This window comes from Grammomys surdaster, unplaced genomic scaffold (assembly GCF_004785775.1).
Source record: "Grammomys surdaster isolate TR1022 unplaced genomic scaffold, NIH_TR_1.0 193, whole genome shotgun sequence".
NCBI classification, from domain to species: domain Eukaryota; kingdom Metazoa; phylum Chordata; class Mammalia; order Rodentia; family Muridae; genus Grammomys; species Grammomys surdaster.
Window position 1 is genome coordinate 9,843,003 of NW_021604638.1, and position 17,286 is coordinate 9,860,288.

General features: G+C 51.8%; 2 protein-coding genes across 3 annotated transcripts in view; both read right to left on the minus strand.

Annotated features, from left to right (window-relative positions):
- The window catches only part of Slc12a5 (solute carrier family 12 member 5), a 36,648-nt gene extending 33,306 nt beyond the window's left edge, over positions 1 to 3,342 (minus strand). For both annotated transcript variants that reach the window (XM_028769588.1, XM_028769589.1), the window contains exon 1: positions 3,222 to 3,342. In XM_028769588.1, coding sequence (XP_028625421.1) covers positions 3,222 to 3,342 — 121 coding nt within the window. The remainder of the gene's footprint in view (positions 1 to 3,221) is intronic.
- A 4,514-nt stretch (positions 3,343 to 7,856) lies between these two features.
- Positions 7,857 to 15,826, minus strand: Mmp9 (matrix metallopeptidase 9). Its single transcript, XM_028769671.1, has 13 exons — positions 15,660 to 15,826; positions 14,997 to 15,229; positions 14,634 to 14,782; positions 14,260 to 14,388; positions 13,977 to 14,150; positions 13,620 to 13,793; positions 13,071 to 13,247; positions 12,794 to 12,949; positions 11,139 to 11,448; positions 10,885 to 11,024; positions 10,464 to 10,614; positions 10,256 to 10,359; positions 7,857 to 8,588 (listed from the first exon to the last, which is right to left on the minus strand). The coding sequence occupies exons 1-13, from the start codon at positions 15,798 to 15,800 to the stop codon at positions 8,431 to 8,433; spliced, it is 2,196 nt and encodes a 731-aa protein (XP_028625504.1). The 5' UTR covers positions 15,801 to 15,826; the 3' UTR covers positions 7,857 to 8,430.
- Between the last annotated feature and the right edge of the window lie 1,460 nt (positions 15,827 to 17,286).

Below are 17,286 nucleotides of genomic sequence, written 5' to 3' on the forward strand. Positions count from 1 at the left end.
TCTCTCTCTCTCTCTCTCTCTCTCTCTCTCTCTCTCTCTCTCTCTCTCTCTCTCTGTGTGTGTGTGTGTGTGTGTGTGTGTGTGTGTGTCACACAGACTGAAACATGAGATCTGAGTCCTGGGGAGGCCCCTCCCTTATAGATCATCCAAACCTCCCCCTGATTATTTTGTTGTCTGTCTGGAGGGTTTGGTTTGGGTTGGGTTTTTTAACCAAGGCTGGACTGCCTTAGCCTCCTGGGAGTACAGGTGTGACCACCTCCACAAACTCACTGTCAGTACTATTATTGCAGGAAGGACCCTTTCTACTCTATGCTACAGACCGGTAAACTGAGACCCCGGGGGGGGGGGGAAGCAGTGTGTCTGAGACGATACCATGAGCTTGACCAGAGCATGTGTAGCCCATCTTATGGTCTTGCTTCACCCCCTGGCAAAAATTATTTCATTCTACCTCCATGAAGGCTCACCCCCAGTTTCTGTGAGCCGGGCCAGCCCCAGGGTTCCCCCTGAAAAGTCGAGGCAGGGGGTGTAGGTAAAAGGATATGGGGCTTGGCTCAGAGATATAAGAATTTGTCCCATGTCTACTTCTATCCCAAGAGGTCACCACCAACCTTCCTTCCCATGGAAAGAGGCAGCTGAGCATGTGGGCTACAGTCTGGGGTTAATGGTGCACTCAGGGCTCAGCTGCTCACCTGCCCTCTTCATCGCTGTGGGTCATACAGCAGGTGACATGCCAAGGAGCAAACCTTATCTCCTGGGCCCGCTGTAAAACACGATGCTCACACATACGTGGTTTGCCAAAGCCTCCCCTCTGCCACTCCCAGGCCTTATACATGCTGTCACTGCTCCCTTTGGGCCTAGAGACAGTGGTGGGGAGAGCATCTCTCTGAGCCGCTGACTGACTGACTCTTATGTCTAAAGACTGACACAAAAGCAGCTGTGGAAAAGACAGCAGATGCTAAACTCCTCCCTGGGAGCGTTCATCTAATTCCCAGTGCAGTGACCTTCATGAGGGAGATGCTTGAGGCCATCTGAGGGCTCGAGAGGTAAAAAGTCACCCAAATCGTGACAAAGGGGAACTTTGAGTGATCTCATGGATGCAAACGGGGAAACAGACACACTGACATGTCTGTCACACACACACACACTAGCAGGACAGTGTGTGATGTAAGCGCTCACTGAGTACCTGACAGACCATGAAAACTGAGAGATATTCACATCAAGACATGCGCGCACAGCCTCAGCCGCAAGTACACAACCTTCCACACACTTCGCACATACAATTTGGACAGTTGAATTCCAGGTCTATATTTTACTTCAATGGTGCAGGCATCTGGAGGGTGTAAATGGAAAAACTGGGCAGTCACCTTGGGACATGAGTCCCCAACATCTTATTCCCAGGCCAAGGTCTGAGGAACAGGAGGAGAAGAGGCAAAGGGGTGGGAGAAGGAGAAGACTAGAGCCACACACTGTGGTCTGATGAGCACTGGTCACTCACTGCTAGGCTTTGGGCCTAGAACTGAGAATACAGAGATAAAGAGACATGGCCGCTGTCTTTAATGTACTTGAACCGGCATCCACTGGAAATGTGCTCTGGTGGACAGACTGAAGGGGAATGATTGCCTCTTCCTGGGAGCAAGGGAAAATGAAAAGGATCTCAGAAGAGGTGAAATGAGCTATGACTTACAGAATGAGCTCCAGTTTTCCTAGCTTGTGGAAGTGGGGCAGGGTAGGGGTGGGGTAAACAGGATGAGACATACCAGATGCAAATGAAGAAAGAAGCTGAAAGGTTTGGCCTTCATCCAACAGTGATGGGCATCTTAGTCTGGGATGGGTAGACCGGGCTGATGGCAGGGAGATCAGAGAGGAGGATGTGGCCCTGGATATGTGAGCAACATTACAGGCTTGGACCAGGGAGATGGTGACCGACAAAGGAGAGATGTAACAGAATTCAGGATCAATTTTGAAGGTCAGTGGCCAAATCATGAGAAACAACTGGATTTGATGAGAAGAGAAAACGGTGATGAGGTGTTGTTGAAATTTTTGATTCTGAGAGGTTTGATAAGCCATTTTTTAAAACTGAGAAGCAAGGGAAGTTACAGCAAAGAGAACGAATGGGAAGAAACCCGAGTGTCCACAATCCATGAGGCAGTCGGGTCACCTGACTGGAATCTGCGGAAGTCCAGACCTGGAGCTGTCCATACCTTGAGGAAAACCCCCAAAACAGGCTTGTGTTAGCTCCAGGCAATGCGAGCTCACCCGCGGCTCATGAGCGACCCCTAGCGACCAGGGAAGGCCCTCTCCTCCCGGCCTTGGGGCTGCTCCAAGCCTATTCGCCCCTCTCCTTCCAAAGGAGAAGGGCACAGAGCTAGGAAGAGGGGAAAACCCTGAAAGTGACCCTTGCAGAGGGGACTGTTTCTGTAACCAGGATGTTACTTCTTTTCGGAGAGTCAGAAGGATCCCTTTGCCCTCTTCAGTGTAGCTGCGTGTGACTTCCATTACAAGATCACTGAACTGAACACCTCCAACTCCGGCTCAGCTAGCTCCTCCCAACCCTTCAGGGGCTCTCCCTCAGACGGAGATAAATGCCCAAGGATTGGGACTGGGTCCTTTGACATCCTTCCTCGACCTAACTGCCTATGATTCAAACTAATTTCCCTGTCTGCGGTCTCCTTTAGGGGATACCCAGGCATTCCGACTTTCTACAAAGAGGCAGAAGACTGGAGAACCCGCTGGGCATCAAGGATCCGTTAACGTAGCTCCTGCCTCAGCGACCCCACCCACCCATCCTGGCCCTACTTTGATCCTTCCAGCCCAATCCGTTCTGGTTGGTTCCCCCAAAGAGACCTGGGCCCGCTTCACTGCAGCTCTGGACACCCCAATCTCATAGTCCCCGCTCCTTGGTCCTACTCCCTCTCCTCAAGGTCCACACCTCCTTAGTGTTTGGGCCTACTCCCCTCCAGACCCAGGCCCTCAGTCTCCAGCTCGCCCCTTCCTTTCCCCTGCCCCAGCTCTTTTCCTGGCCCAACTTGCTCCCCTGTGGCCCCGCCCACCAGGATCCGGTCACGCCCCCTCGCCCTTCCATCTGGGGTGCCCCAAATCCTTGGGTCCGCACTCCTGTCCGCTCCCTGCAGGCCCCTGGCCCAGCCCAGGCCCCGCCCCACGCTGCAGTGGCCCCGCCCTCTCGCCCCGCCCCCAGCAGTCCCGCCCCCCGCGGCCTCTACCTTTGACGTCTTCCCTCGGGAGCCGGCGGGGGTCGGCGACCGAATGCCGGCGGGACTCTGGGTCAGCGGAGGCGGCGGACGCTGCGGGGGGCAGCGAGGTGACCGTGAACCTGCGGCTCATGGCGCGCGGGGCGGTGGGATCGCACAAGTGGCCGCAGCCGGGCTGCTGGAGCGCCAAGAGCTTCTCCGCCCGCCGCGCGCCGCGCCGGGTCCTAGTGCCCGCTGTGCCCAACCTCCCCAATCTGGCCACTTCTCCTTGTGGCCCCCGGACTCTCAGTTTCACCAGAAGCACCTGAGGAGCCCACCCATACCCGAGTCATTTCTCACAGAGGGCTTCCTCACCTCTGCTGAGTTCTCCAGAACACCTGGGTTCGTTTACTCAGCACAATTGATGGTGATCCTCTGTTAGCAACAGAGACCTTTGCTCATACAGTAATGACCATCAACTGGCTACTTGTCTTCCTGAGGCTCATGTTCTAAGGAGAACATCGGAGAAAGTCTGTGAGCAAATAGGTAGATATGAGACTATGCCATAGCTTAAGAAGGAAAACTGGGGCCACTGATGAGGAGAACTAAAGGGTGACCTGACAGAAGGGCTCCCAGAAAGCTTGAGACCTGAGCTAATGAGAACTAACAACGCAAAGATCTCTGGGAAGAACTCTCCAGCGGAAGCAGCAGCAAGTACGTAGGTCTAGAGGTGTAGTTCGGTGGAAAGATGCTAGCCTAGCATGCGCAGGACCCTGGGTTTAAGCCTAGGCGTTCTTGAGTGACAAGTACAAGAAGAAACCTGTACTGTTCGTGAACCAGCAAGGATGGCCACTGTGTCTGCATCGGAGTGAATGGATACAGAGAAGAGAGCAAACAAGAGAAGAGAGCCTCTTGAAGGCTGTGCTTGCTAGTTTTACATCAACTCGGCGAAAGCTACAGTCCTTTTAGAATCAGAAGAACTCAATTGAGAAAATGCCTTCACCAGATTGGTCTGTAGTCAAGCCTGTGGGACATTTTCTTGATTAATGACGGAAGGCTCCGCCCACTGTGAGTGGTGCCACCCCTGTGCGGGTGGTCCTGGGTGCTATATGAAAGCAGGCTGAGCAAGCCATGAGGAGCCAGTAAGCAATGTTCCTTCATGGCCTCCGTTTCAGTTCCTGCCTCCAGGTTCCTGTCTCCAGCTTTTACTCTGGCTTCCCTCAGTGATGGTTGTAATTGGAACTTGTAAGCTGGTATTAAACAAACAAAATCTTTTTTCCTCAGGCTGTTTCTAGTCCGAGAATTCCTGTCACAGCAATAAGACAATTTTTTAAAGGAGGAACCTGAGTTCTTTTTTTTTACACTTTATTTATTTATTTATTTATTTATTTATTTATGTATGTATTTGTGTGTGTAGATGAGTACACTGTAGCTGTCTTACTACTCACCAAAACAAGGCATCGGATCCCATTACAGATGGTTGTGAGTCACCTCATGGTTGCTAGGAATTGAACTCAGAACCTCTGGAAGAGTAGTCGGTGCTCTTAACTACTAAGCCATCTCTCCAGCCCCCCCACCCCCATGCGTGTCTAATCCAAAAAGGAAGGCACAGGAAGTTTTGGTGCAGAGGGATTGTGTGGTCTATAGTTAAACATGAGCAATGGCTCTGACAGCTGAGCTAAAATAATGGGAAGATTACTCAGAAAAGTACGTGGGACATACAGGGCCTGTAATCATATGGTTAGTGATGAAGAAGCTGGAGTTATCCCTGGGGCTCAGTGGCAGCCAGCCCAACCAGGCCCCAGGTCTGGGAGAGAGAGGGAGGGGGAGGGGAGAGGGAGGGGGAGAGGGAGGGGGAGAGAGAGGGAGAGAGAGAACGAGAGAAAGAGGGAGAGAGGGAGAGGAGACTGTCTCAAAAATAAGATGGGGCTGAGGGTGGCAAGATGGCTGGCTCATCATCAGGTAAAGGCACTTGCCAACAAGGCTGACAGCGTGAGTTTGATCCTTGAGCCACACAGATAAAGAGCCAGGTCCTGCCAGTGGTCCACGGACTGCCATGCAAGTGCTGTTGGTGCATGGGTACCCATTTACGTACACATAACCAATGAAGGAATTGTAATATGTTTTTAAATCAGGATGGAGAGCCCCTGGAAACGATACCCAAGGTATCGAGGTCATGACCTCGGGCCTCTGCCTGCACCTACACATGTTTATGTACACACACACACACACACACACACACACAGAGGCAGGAGGCAGGAGTGCCTATGGGAGTCTAACCAAGAGGTAATTAATCGTGCCCAGTCTAGAGAAGTCGAGACATCAGATGCGCAGAAACACAGGCAGCAGGACCTGCAGCTGAGCTAAGCATGGCAGGGGAATAAGACAACGACTGCACTGTGAAGAATAGGAACAGCCAAAGCCCCTCTGGAACGCTTTGTCGCATCTTTTAAGTATAGGCAAGTACATGCTACCCTTCAGCCCAGTATTACTCTAGTTTGTGGGCAGAAGAAGAAATGACTCTCAAAAACTTTTTGTTTTATTGGTGTGTGTGTGTGTGTGTGTACGCGCACATACCCATTGAGGGCAGAAGAGGGTGTTGAATCCCCTGGAACTGAACTTAAAGGCAGTTGTGAGCCACTAGATTTGGGCACTGGGAATCCTCTGAAAGACCAGCAAGTACTTTAACCCCGAACCATCTTTCCAACGGCTCCCTCACCAAGACTTTTCCAAAAAATAGTCATAGCTGCATTATTCATAATGATCCCAGACCAAAATATACCCAAATGTCTACCAGTAGCAAAAATAGATCATTGTCAGGCATTCACACAAAGGAATTAAGCATAGCACTGAGAATAAACTATCCACTGTTTACAAAATATGCACGAAGCTCACAAAGACATCATTGAACAAAGGGATTCAAGAGACACAAAGGGTACAACACACCTTCCAGAAGTATTTAAATATTGGGGACAGGCAATGAGATGGCTTAGCGGATAAAAGTGCTTGCTGGGTAATCCTAGCGGAATGACAGAACTCCTAAGAGTTGTCACCCTCTGTGTAGGAATGTGTGCATCCACAGTCATAGAGCATGGTGACAGCTGGAAGAGGAGAGAGTTGGGTCTGTTTAGCCGGAAAGCCTGTTAGGTCATGAAGAGCAGGCAGACGAGCCTGAGTCTAGAGCTCAGGGGAGAGGTTCAGCTGTGCAATGCCAGTTTGGAGTCTTTCACATGGAAATGCTATTCAGAGTAGGTTGCTTGGTGGGGTCACAGGGAACAAGTGTCCACAGAGGACTCTTGGGAATTGAACCTTAGGATGCGCTCTCACGAGAGGCTACAGAGGGGAAGAGAAGAGCCACAAGGGGAGGTGTGGAAAGTATTTCTATAGAGAAAGGAAGGTGGACTGTCTTATCCATGGATGGATGGAGGGCAGACAGTGTTCACTGTGCTGACTGGGAGTCGCAGGTGAGCCAGTGGTGTCGTGAGGCAGGAGCCTGTGATAAGCAGTTGTTTAGAGCCTGGAACAAGGAAGCATAGAGGTGTGTGGGATCCACCTGTGGGTAAGTTCTACTGGGAGTGGGCCTGGGAGTAGAGAAGCAGGATAGTAACTCCAGAGAGTTGGAGTGGAGAGAGGGTGTTTTGGTTTGGTTTGTTTTTTGTTTTTTCGAGACAGGGTTTCTCTGTGTAGTCCTGGCTGTCCTGGAACTCACTCTGTAGACCAGGCTGGCCTTGAACTCAGAAATCCACCTGCCTCTGCCTCCCAAGTGCTGGGATTAAAGGGGTGCACCACCACTGCCCGGTCTGGAGAGAGGTTTTAAACAAGGAATTTTAAGTGTTAAGGAATGCTTGTGTGCAGATGGGAGTGGCTCATTCCTGAGCTAGAAATAGTCCAGCAAAGAGAGGAGCACCCCAAATAAGCTTGGGGAGGGGGCGGTTCTCTGGGCTACTCTTCAGACTCCTGCTTGGACTCCTGCAGAACACAATTACATCACACCAGCCTCCCTGCTCTTTCTAGCCTCTCACTGAGAGCACACCCTCATGCGCACCTCTTCCTAGTGGGCAGGCATCCCCATTGCTAGGTTCTCATGATTTGAATGCTAAGACCACCATCCTGTGTGTTTGTCGAGATGGTTGGCAGGAGACGTAGTTCTAATTTAATGTGCTTGCTGCTGTTCCAGAGGATCAGAATTTGGCTCCCAGTAATGGCATGGGGCAGCACATTACTGCCTACAACTCTAATTCCAAAGGATCCAACGCCCTCTTCTGGCCTCCTAAGGCATCAGCACATATGTGCATACAAACACAAATAAATATTCATTTATTCATTTATTAAAAAAAAAAAAAGACTGTCCCAAGAAGACACTTAGCCATCCTTCCTGGATCAGTTCTACCCGAGAGATCATCTCGGCTGGAGGACACAGTCTGACCTAAAGCATAATGCACAGAACCCCCTACCTCTCTAGCATATGTGCTCTGTAAGCACGCTGCTGCTGCCAGCAACCACAGGGTTTCCCTTGTGAATGAGTTGGATTCTCGAGAGTGGAGTCTGGGGTCTGGTTTCAGCAGCTTTTCAGGACACTGAGAATCCCTGAGAGATCCCTGAGGGAAGAACCAACATCCAATAAATTCCCCTGTCCCTAATGCCCAGTAGAGAGCCTGACTCCCTAGGGATGTTCTCAATAAATGTTTAATGAGTGGATATCTCCGTGGTGTCCTCCGATGTAAGAGAGAAATAGTTACATAATACCTTCCAGTAGGGGTAACTGGACACCTTAATATTTATGCAGTGGTTGGAGCAGCGCCTGACACATAGCAAGCATTCTATAGGCTAAATACATGCATGGGAACATGACCACATACATAATAAATAAAAGACCTGGAGTCGGTGAGATGGTTCAGCAGGTGAAGTACTTGTCACAAAAGTCAGCTGAGTTCAATCCCCAGATGCCACATAAAAATAAAAAGCTCAGAACCGACCCTTCAAAGTTGTCTTCTGACCAGCAGGTGCTTGGATGCTTATACAACTACAGATAAGCCAACTGATTAACGTAGCTGGCAAAGCTTGGGGGATTCGTGTTTATTAGAGACAGTCCAACAGGAAACGGCAGGATGCAGAGAGGATCCTGCCCGCCTCCACTCCTTTCCAGTCTCTGGAAGAGATCACCAGTTTGTTTCCGGCCAATGAGCTCCTTTCTCTCAGGGTGGTCTCTAGAGACTTGCTGAAGCAAAAGAGGAGCCCCAATTCAAGGGCATTGCAGGAGGTCGTAGGTCACATAGCCCACGTGGTCCACCTGATTCGGCTGGTTCACCTCGTTCGCCTGGTTCGCCTGGTTCTCCTGGTTCACCTCATCTTGGAAACTCACACGCCAGAAGTATTTGTCATGGCAGAAATAGGCTTTGTCTATGGGAGACAAGAAGACACAAGAAAGCTGAATCCTATACTCCTTTATCATAGACAAATGCATCATAGATGCATTTATCATAGATTTTTACAAGCACCCTGTCGTGGTTTCAAAGAAAATGGACCCTATAGGCTCACAGGGAGTGGCACTTAACGAGATGGGAAGGGGTGTGGCCTTATTAGAAGACCTGTATCATTAGGAGTGGGCTTTGAGATTTGAGATGCTCAAGGCAAGCCCAGTGTCTCTCTCTCTCTCTCTTCCTGCTGCCTGCTGCTGATGCAGAACTCTCAACTACCTCTCCAGCACCATGTTTGCCTGTGTGCCACCATGTTTCCCACCCTGAAATTAATGGACTGAGCCTCTGAATTGTAAGCCAGCCCCAATTAAATCTTCTTCTTTAAACATTAACTCTTAAGTTGCCATGGTCACAGTGTCTCTTCACAGCAGTTGAGCCCTAACTAAGACACACTCCTCCTCCTGGCTTTTTCTTTATCTTTCTGTGGTTTTGATAGGACATTTCCATCTCTTCTACCTGCCTGTGACATGCTGGAGGGCACAGACCTTGATACCCAAAGAACTAGCAAACCTGACGCACAGTAGGTGTTCCACGTACAGGCTGTGAATTAATCAGCAGACTAATGAACGGTAACCATTTTAAAGCTCACATCAATTTATCCGACTACATTTATTGGACAAACTCATCCATTCATTCAACAAAGATTTACTGAGACCGTCTATGTACCGGGGACTATGAGAGGCCGGAGGAACTACAGTAGAAAAATACAGACACGATCTCAAGATGTAGGAAGACATAAAAAGAAGTAAATAAAATAATGAGGGTCAGGGAAGAAACTCCCTGAAGTGGTAACCTTAGCACTGAAACCTGAAGGATGAGAGAGAGGCTGCCAGTTTAGGTGGGAAGCCTTCCAAATAGGGGAACAACTGTCCCGAGGGCCTTAGGCTACAGAGGACCTTGATCTGTTCAAAGAGCAGCCAGCCTAGGCGGAGCAGAGAGAATGTCAGGAGTCTGGGGAGGAGATGAGAACTTGGACGCACAGACAGGGCCATGTGAGTTTCTTCTACCTTAGTGTTGTTTGGGACCACCGTCAGAACCATTGTCCACTACTCCTAATGCCTCCCCACTCTTGAAGAACATATTAAAGGTTATTGGGTAACTGCTATGGTTGGGGGAAGGGTATACAGGAGATGGTTGAAAAATAATAGATTTGGGAGGTTTGAGTCTTAGAATCAGCCTAACAGAACTCCAGATAATATATTTTACAGATGGGGAAACTGAGGCCCCAAGAGAGGCAGTGACTTGCCCAAAGACAGCTAGCACTTTCTTGCCTCTCCATGTATCCCTAGTGGCAGTTCTGCACATTATAGGCCCTTGGCTACTGTTTAATAATCAAGGAACGAGACTTCTAGAGAGCTGTGTTCCCTACTCGTGTTCCCGAAAGAGAAAGATATGCAAGCAATCTGGGACTTCGATCTGGCTGTGTGAAGTTGGGGTGCTCTCTACAGGGCTCTTATCTGGAATAGTTCCTTCAATCTCCAAGGGCTTGCTCTCTCCTGCTAAGAAACTAGACAGTCGCTAAGGGAGGGAGTCCAGAGTGGGAAACGTCTCATGAAGGGACCCTCCCCAGCCAGCATCAGCAACCCTCACCTTGGTACTGGAAGATGTCGTGTGAGTTCCAGGGCACACCAGAGAACTCCTTATCCAAGCGAGTGACGCTCTGGGGATCCACTTTCTGAGATTTCAAGTCGAATCTGCAGGAAGGTGGACAAGCGATGAGCCCCTCCCGCTCCCCACCCCAGGGCTGCGGGCGAGTGGTGCTAGGGCTCCCCCTACTGGTGGCCGCGGTCGCTCTTACTTCCAGAAACGGCCCTTGCTGAACAGCAGAGCCTTCCCGGCACGGCGCGGGAGAAGTCCGGTGACCTGGGTTACCTCTGAGCCTAGACCCAACTTCTCCAGACTCCTCGGGCCCAGCACCGACTGGCCTGTGTACACCCACATTTGGCGCCCTGCGGAAGAGAATGGTCAAATCGGTCAGTGGACACAAAGATGAGGCACAGTCTCTTTGAGGGTCAGTAGGGAGAAGCCAGAGAGACCTAGTATCAGAGCCACTCAAGAAGCATTGAAATTCAACACTCCCCACCCCACCCCCGCAAAACTCAAATGGCATCAGCCGGGAGGGGGCGCTCTTTTGCAGTCGCAGTTTCACGGGTTACACAAGGTGTCTGTCCTAAGATGATGGTACTGAGAATAGAGGAGCTAGAGAGACATAAACTAACCAGAGAAGAAGAAAAGCTTCTTGGACTGCGGATCCTCAAAGGCTGAGTCCAGCTTTGCAGGCAGAGCTGGCCACGTGCGGGCAATAACAAAGGGGCCCTGCAATCGGCTTCCTCTGTGGTTCGGGAACTTCCAGTACCGACTGAGAAGAAAGGAAATATCAGGGCCCTGAATCTTGGCCCGAGAAAGTTGGTGGAAGACGCAAGCAGGCTCCTATCCAAACCCCCTCTCTCACCCACTCACCCCTCCTGCTTACCCATCCTTGAAGAAATACAGAGCGCCCTGGATCTCAGCAATAGCATCAAAAATATCCACACTGCAAGGATTGTCTGCTGGACTCAAAGGCTCTGTAGAGGCCTCAGAAGAGCCAGCAGTAGGGCCAGGTGAGGGGGTGCCTGTAGGGCCAGGTGAGGGGGCGCCTGTAGGGCCAGGTGAGGGGGCGCCTGTAGGGCCAACTGTGGGGCCCACTGTGGGAGGTGCCGTGGGACACAAAGTGGGAGGAGCTGTCGGCTGTGGTTCAGCTGTGGTGGTGGCTGGAGGCTTTGGGTCAGGCTTGGGACCACGACCTAAAACCAAGACACTAGGTAAGACACACTAGTCAGCATTTCTCTCTAGCCCCAGCCTACTACCAAGTCCAGCAATGAAGCCTTCCGTCTTGCCTTGAAGCTAGAGGCTACAAGCAAGCCTCTTCTCATACACCAAACCTAAGTGTCCAGAACTGAGCTCTGGGAAGATACAGACTAGGTTCTCAGAACAAAACAGACAGAATCTCCCTCCCTTCCTCAAGTCAGGCAGGGAGAGAGTCTTTTGGATGAGCACCGTGTCAAGCAGTGCTGCGAGCTGCCTGTGCTTCCTACATGGACCTATGCCTGGCCTGCTATGCCTTTAAAAGTTCCTTTGGGAGCTGAAGACGTGGCTCAGTGGTTAAGACCACTGGCTGCTCTTCCACAGGACCTGAGATCATTTCTAACACCCACATGGCAGTTCACAATTTGCTTCTCCAGTTTTAAGTGATCTAACGCCCTCTTCTGGCATTGCACACACATGGTACACACATGGTCAGGCCAAACACCCATACAAATACAAATCAATTCATCTTTGAAAGTTCCTTTGGGTCAGAGCTTTAAGTAGCCCAGGTTGGCCTGGAGCTTAGTGTATATCTCAGGCCAGCCTCAAATTCACGGTAACCCTTTTGTCTCAATCTCCCGAGCGCTGGGAATCACAGGCTTGCAAGGCCACCCAGCAAGTATCCTCATTTTTTAAAGGCTAATCATGATCAAAAAACAAAACAATCAAATGTCACTTAATAAAGTCAGGCATCATTCTACTTCGGTTAGCCCTGTCTAAGCCTTATGAGACCCACGCTATTATTGCACGCCACTTGATACAGAAGAGAACTGACTTACCTATGAAGTGGCTTAACTGACTCTTCTTTTTTTTCTTCAAAGATTTATTTACTTACTTATTTATTTATTTATTTATTTACTTAATGTATATGAGTACCACCATCCCTGTCCTCAGACACACCCGAAGAGGGCATCAGATCCCATTACGGATGGTTGTGAGTCACCATGTGGTTGCTGGGAATTGAACTCAGGGCCTCTAGAAGAGCAGTCGGTGCTCTTAACCTCTGAGCTGTCTCTCCAGCCCTAAGCTGACCCTTCTTGCTGAGGATCAAACCCAGGGCCTCACGTCTGCTCTGCGGCGCTCAGTATGTACTCTAAACGCTAGGCTGCACACCCAGCCTGGGCTAGCTTTTCAGCCCGGGCCTAGAATGTCATCTCCAAGCAGTCACTGGGCACTCAGGCCCTGACTCAGATGGATATTGAGGTTCCGTTTCTCCCCTCCCCTCTTCCTCCAGCTGAACCACATCCTCTCCTCTGCTCCTCCATCTCTGTCCCCCAGCCTCACCATAGAGATACTGGATGCCTTTTATGTCGTCTTCATTCAGAGGGAAGCCCTCGTGGTAGTGGTACATGGGGTACATGAGCGCTTTCGGCTCACTAGAATGATCTAAGCCCAGAGCATGGCCGAACTCGTGAGCTGCCACCAGGAACAGGCTGTACCCTGGAAGGTAGAGGGAGCCTGAAATGTAAACATCGGCCCAAGGCCCCAGCCCTGGCTGCGCCACCTCCACTGCCAGGAGGTGACTCAGACCCCACCCCAGGAGCCTCAGAGCCCCGCCCACCTTGGTCTGGACAGAAACCCCACTTCTTGTCAGTGTCGAAGCTCGATGTGGTCGCGCACCAGAGGCGCCCATCACTGCGGCCCTCGCTGGTACAGGTAGAGTACTGCTTGCCCAGGAAGACGAAGGGGAAGACGCAAAGCTTTCCTGCTGAGTTGCCCCCAACTACGGTCACGTCGACTGGAGAGACCAAGAATCGTAAGTGAGCCAGGTGGGTGGATCTAATATGGTGCCAGGGGTGAGCCAAACTAAGCTGGGCTAGAGAATCTCAATGGCTTATTTTTTGAAGCCTAGGGGGCGCTGTGGAGCACTGCGGAAGCCAGGAAATAGTAATGGGCAGAGCCTAAGATAGGAGACCGAAGCCTAAGGGTAAACAAAACAAACAAACAAACAAACAAACAAGCCGCCCAATTGGGAGTTAAGGAAAGGAGATGTGGAGGCAGACGGCTGATAGTAAATAGAGAAAGGAAATGAATGGACGGAAAAGCCAGTTTTGGAGGCCAATGCTGGAGGGCAGAGCCGGGCTGACCCTGGTAGGCGGGGCCCAGGTACCTCGGGTAGGGCAGAAGCCATACAGCTTATCTTGGTCATAGTTGGCGGTGGTGGCGCACCAGCGGTAACCATCCGAGCGACCTTTAGTGGTGCAGGCAGAGTAGGAGTGGCCCTCAAAGATGAATGGGAACACACAGGGTTTGCCGTCTCCGTTGCCGTGCTCCGTGTAGAGTCCTGAGGAGACCCACGTTATTACTTCCAAGCCGGGCCCAGCACGCTTCTCATTTCACGGAGGAGACTGGACCCAGAGAGAGGGAGAGTAACCTGGCCACACCACTAATGGCAAAGAGGGATTGGAAACGAAGATTCTGTACCCTTAAAGGTGTCGCCCCGCTCCCCACCCCCGCACATACTCACTCTCACTGGGGCAGAAACCGTATTTGCGGTCCGTGTCATAGTCGGCTGTCGTGCTACACCAAGGCGAGCCGTCGTTGCGGCCATCTGTGGTGCAGGCCAAATAGGAGCGTCCCTCGAAGGTGAAGGGAAAGTGACATGGGGCACCATCTGAGTTTCCAAAGTAAGTGGGGACCACTGTAGAAAGGAGGCTAGAGTCAGGGAGGCTGGCCACACGCCGCTGTAAGAGGAGGGAGTTGGGACGGGGTTGGGGTGGGGGCGGATACTGGAAGGCTCAGGATCTCACCGACGCCTTTGCCCAGCGACCACAACTCTTCGTCGTCGAAGTGGGCATCTCCCTGAATGCCGGGGCCTGGGGGGAAGGCGTGTGCCAGAAGACCGTCCTTGCCGTCGAAGGGATACCCATCTCCGTGCTCTGCAAGAAGTCGTCGGAGAGGAAAGGACTCGGTCAACAATACTTTGCTCTCGTTAAATGCAAGAGACTGAAGGCGACTGCGCCTCCCCCTGAGCAGCGCCCCAGGCCTTGAGAATAGGTGTCTGCGGCTCCAACCCCGCTGGAGGTGGGAAGGGTGTCGTCTGTGGGAGTGGCGACTAGGGATTGTGGGGCAGGCCCAGGAGTGGACGTCCCTCCCATGGTCCGCCCAGCCCAGGAGTTCTCACCCGCGACACCAAACTGGATGACAATGTCTGCTTCGGGCCCGTACACGCGGGTGAAGGTGAGCGGTGTCACCTCGCTCCACACCGCGAAGGCGCGCGCGAAGGAGTCATCGATCACGTCTCGCGGCAAGTCTTCAGTGTAGCTTTGGATCCTGGAGGTGAAAAGCCGGCGTCGATGGGGGAGGAGGTACGCAGGGATCACAAATGGGAGGAGGCGGGGCAGCAGCTACACCCGATCTTCAAAAGACCCAGGGCTCTTGCCTCTCGGGACTTGTATTGCTAAGAATCCCTTCTGTCCAGCCAAGTGGAGGTGCAAACTGGCCTCCAGTCCCACCCAGGCACCTGCTTCTAAGCCCAGCATCTCACCAGTATGTGATGTTATGATGGTGCCACTTGAGGTCGCCTTCGAAGGTTTGGAATTTGCCCACGTCTGGGACACCACAGCGTGGTGTATGAATGGCCTTGAGTGTCTCTCTGTCCAGCTCACCAGTCTGGGGCAGGGACAGCTGCTTCTGAAGCATCAGCAAAGCGGGCCGCAGGGACTGCTTCTCTCCCATCATCTGGGCTGCCCGAGTGTACCCATAGCGGTACAGGTATTCCTGTGAATGGAGGAAGAGTCAGAGACATCGCAGAATTCTGGCACCTTCCCTCTGGACCTCTAGACCACAGGCTTAGGGACTCTTAAGCCAAGGACACCAGTTCTTTCTGCACAGCTAGAATTTCCCTATCCTGAGGATAGCATCACAACCTCAGATGATATAAACCATGCCTACCCCAAAGCCCCCCCCCAGGGTTTAACTGTTCACTGCTAACCCGTGCCATGTCACCACCCTTTGAAGCCCCCCCCCCCACTATTCTATCCTTCCAGCAGACCCTAATCTTCCCAGAGCCTCCAGACCACTTACCCCTACTGCCTAACCCTGGCAGACATGCCCATCACCCCCAAATCCAGAAAGCATATTTGAGGGCCCCCTTCCTTGGGATAGTGGACATCTTCCCTCCTGGCTTTCCACAGAGCCATCTGTCTACCTCTGCCAGCTGGGTGTCCGTGAGGTTGGCGCTTTTCAAGTCCTTGGGGAAGACCACAAAAGTCGGCTTGCGGTGGTGAGGGGCAGCAGAGCTGCAGCCTAGAGCCAGGAGCGCCAGGAGCAGGGGCTGCCAGGGGCTCATGGTGAGGACTGCAGCTTCTGGGGAAAGCTGCCTTTGCAGAGATTTTTAAAGAGGCACTAAAACTGAATCAGTGTCCCCGCCCCTCCCCTCCAGGCTTATGCTGACTCAGGGTGTGTGTGTGTGTGTGTATGTGCGTGCATGTGTGTGTGTGTGTGTGTGTGTGTGTGTTGGGCAGCCCAAAGAGAGTGCTTACACTACCCTCTCCCTTGTCCCCTACCCACAGTCCCCCATTGCCAAGTCAGGCAGGACCCCAGACCCACAGGAAACCACAGCACTCAGGGAAGCGGTTGAGTTTTTGCAAACTACATAATTTGTGGGAAAGGGAAGGAGGGTGTGCAGGATGGAGGATTCACCTAGCCTTGGTCTGAAGGCCCTGAGTGATTAGCCTGGTAGAGGACTGGAAGACCTGAGTCCTGAAACCCCTCTTCCTTGGGCTTCTGAGACACCCCCTCCCTGGCCAGAGCACAGCCTGGACCCCTCCCCACACTGTAGAGTCCATCCTCTCATCCCCCCCACCCCACCCCCGCTTTCCCCCCACCCCCGTGGCGTCTTTGACTCAGCTTCCTCTGCTGCCTCTTTGAGGCAGGATTTGGGGAATTCCACAGGGCAACCCCCTAGCCCCAGCAGGCTGACTCCTTGGGGAAGGAAAGATGAGCCTCAGGAACATGTGGAAGCAAGCAGAAGCTTCATCCTTCTCCGGCTATAGCATCCTTCGTCTTCTGTTTAAAGAACAAAAACGGACCCTTGGTCCCTATATTGATCTGAGGGTAAAATGAGACTCGAAACACAGAAAACACTTTCAGCACAGCGTTCACGAGACCTCAGTTGCTGGTGTCAGGTTTGTGATTGGAAATTAGGAGGCTGGGGTCTTGGCTCTAAGCCTGAGGGTGACCTGGATGGGACATACACCTTCCTCTCCGGAGCTGTGAAGTCTTCGTGGACCCTTCCCCTCCTCCAGCCCTGCTCCACCCAGGAAAGCTTTTGCACAATCGTCCCAGCAGCCAGCAGCCTCCATCCTTCCATCCTCCCAGCCTGCCACTATGGTGAAGCAGGGCCTTGATCTGCCTTCAGCAAGCTGCTCTGGTTGAGCCTCCTGTGTGTCCAGACCTTCATATGCTTCCCAATGAGCAGACCTGGGAGACAGTGTGCACCCAGGCTTCTCTGGATGCTTCTGACGGATGGTCTTCAGCACTGAATTGCAGCCCTGGGTCTGCCATTTCCCAACCTCACCATTTCTTAACCATTTCCTTACCTTGGGCAAGGCATCTCACCTCCAACCCACAGTGATAATTCACTTTTTTTGTGATTTATTGTGTTGAACATTGTGATGTGCTCTCTACAAACTTCTCATATATATGTTCTATCCCCTACATGCGTGTATGAGTTTGTGTGTCCGTGTGTGAGTCTGTGTGTGTGTGTCTGAGTCTGTATCTGTAAGTGTGTGAGTGTGAATCTGTGTCTGTGTGTGACTGAGTGTGTGTGTGTG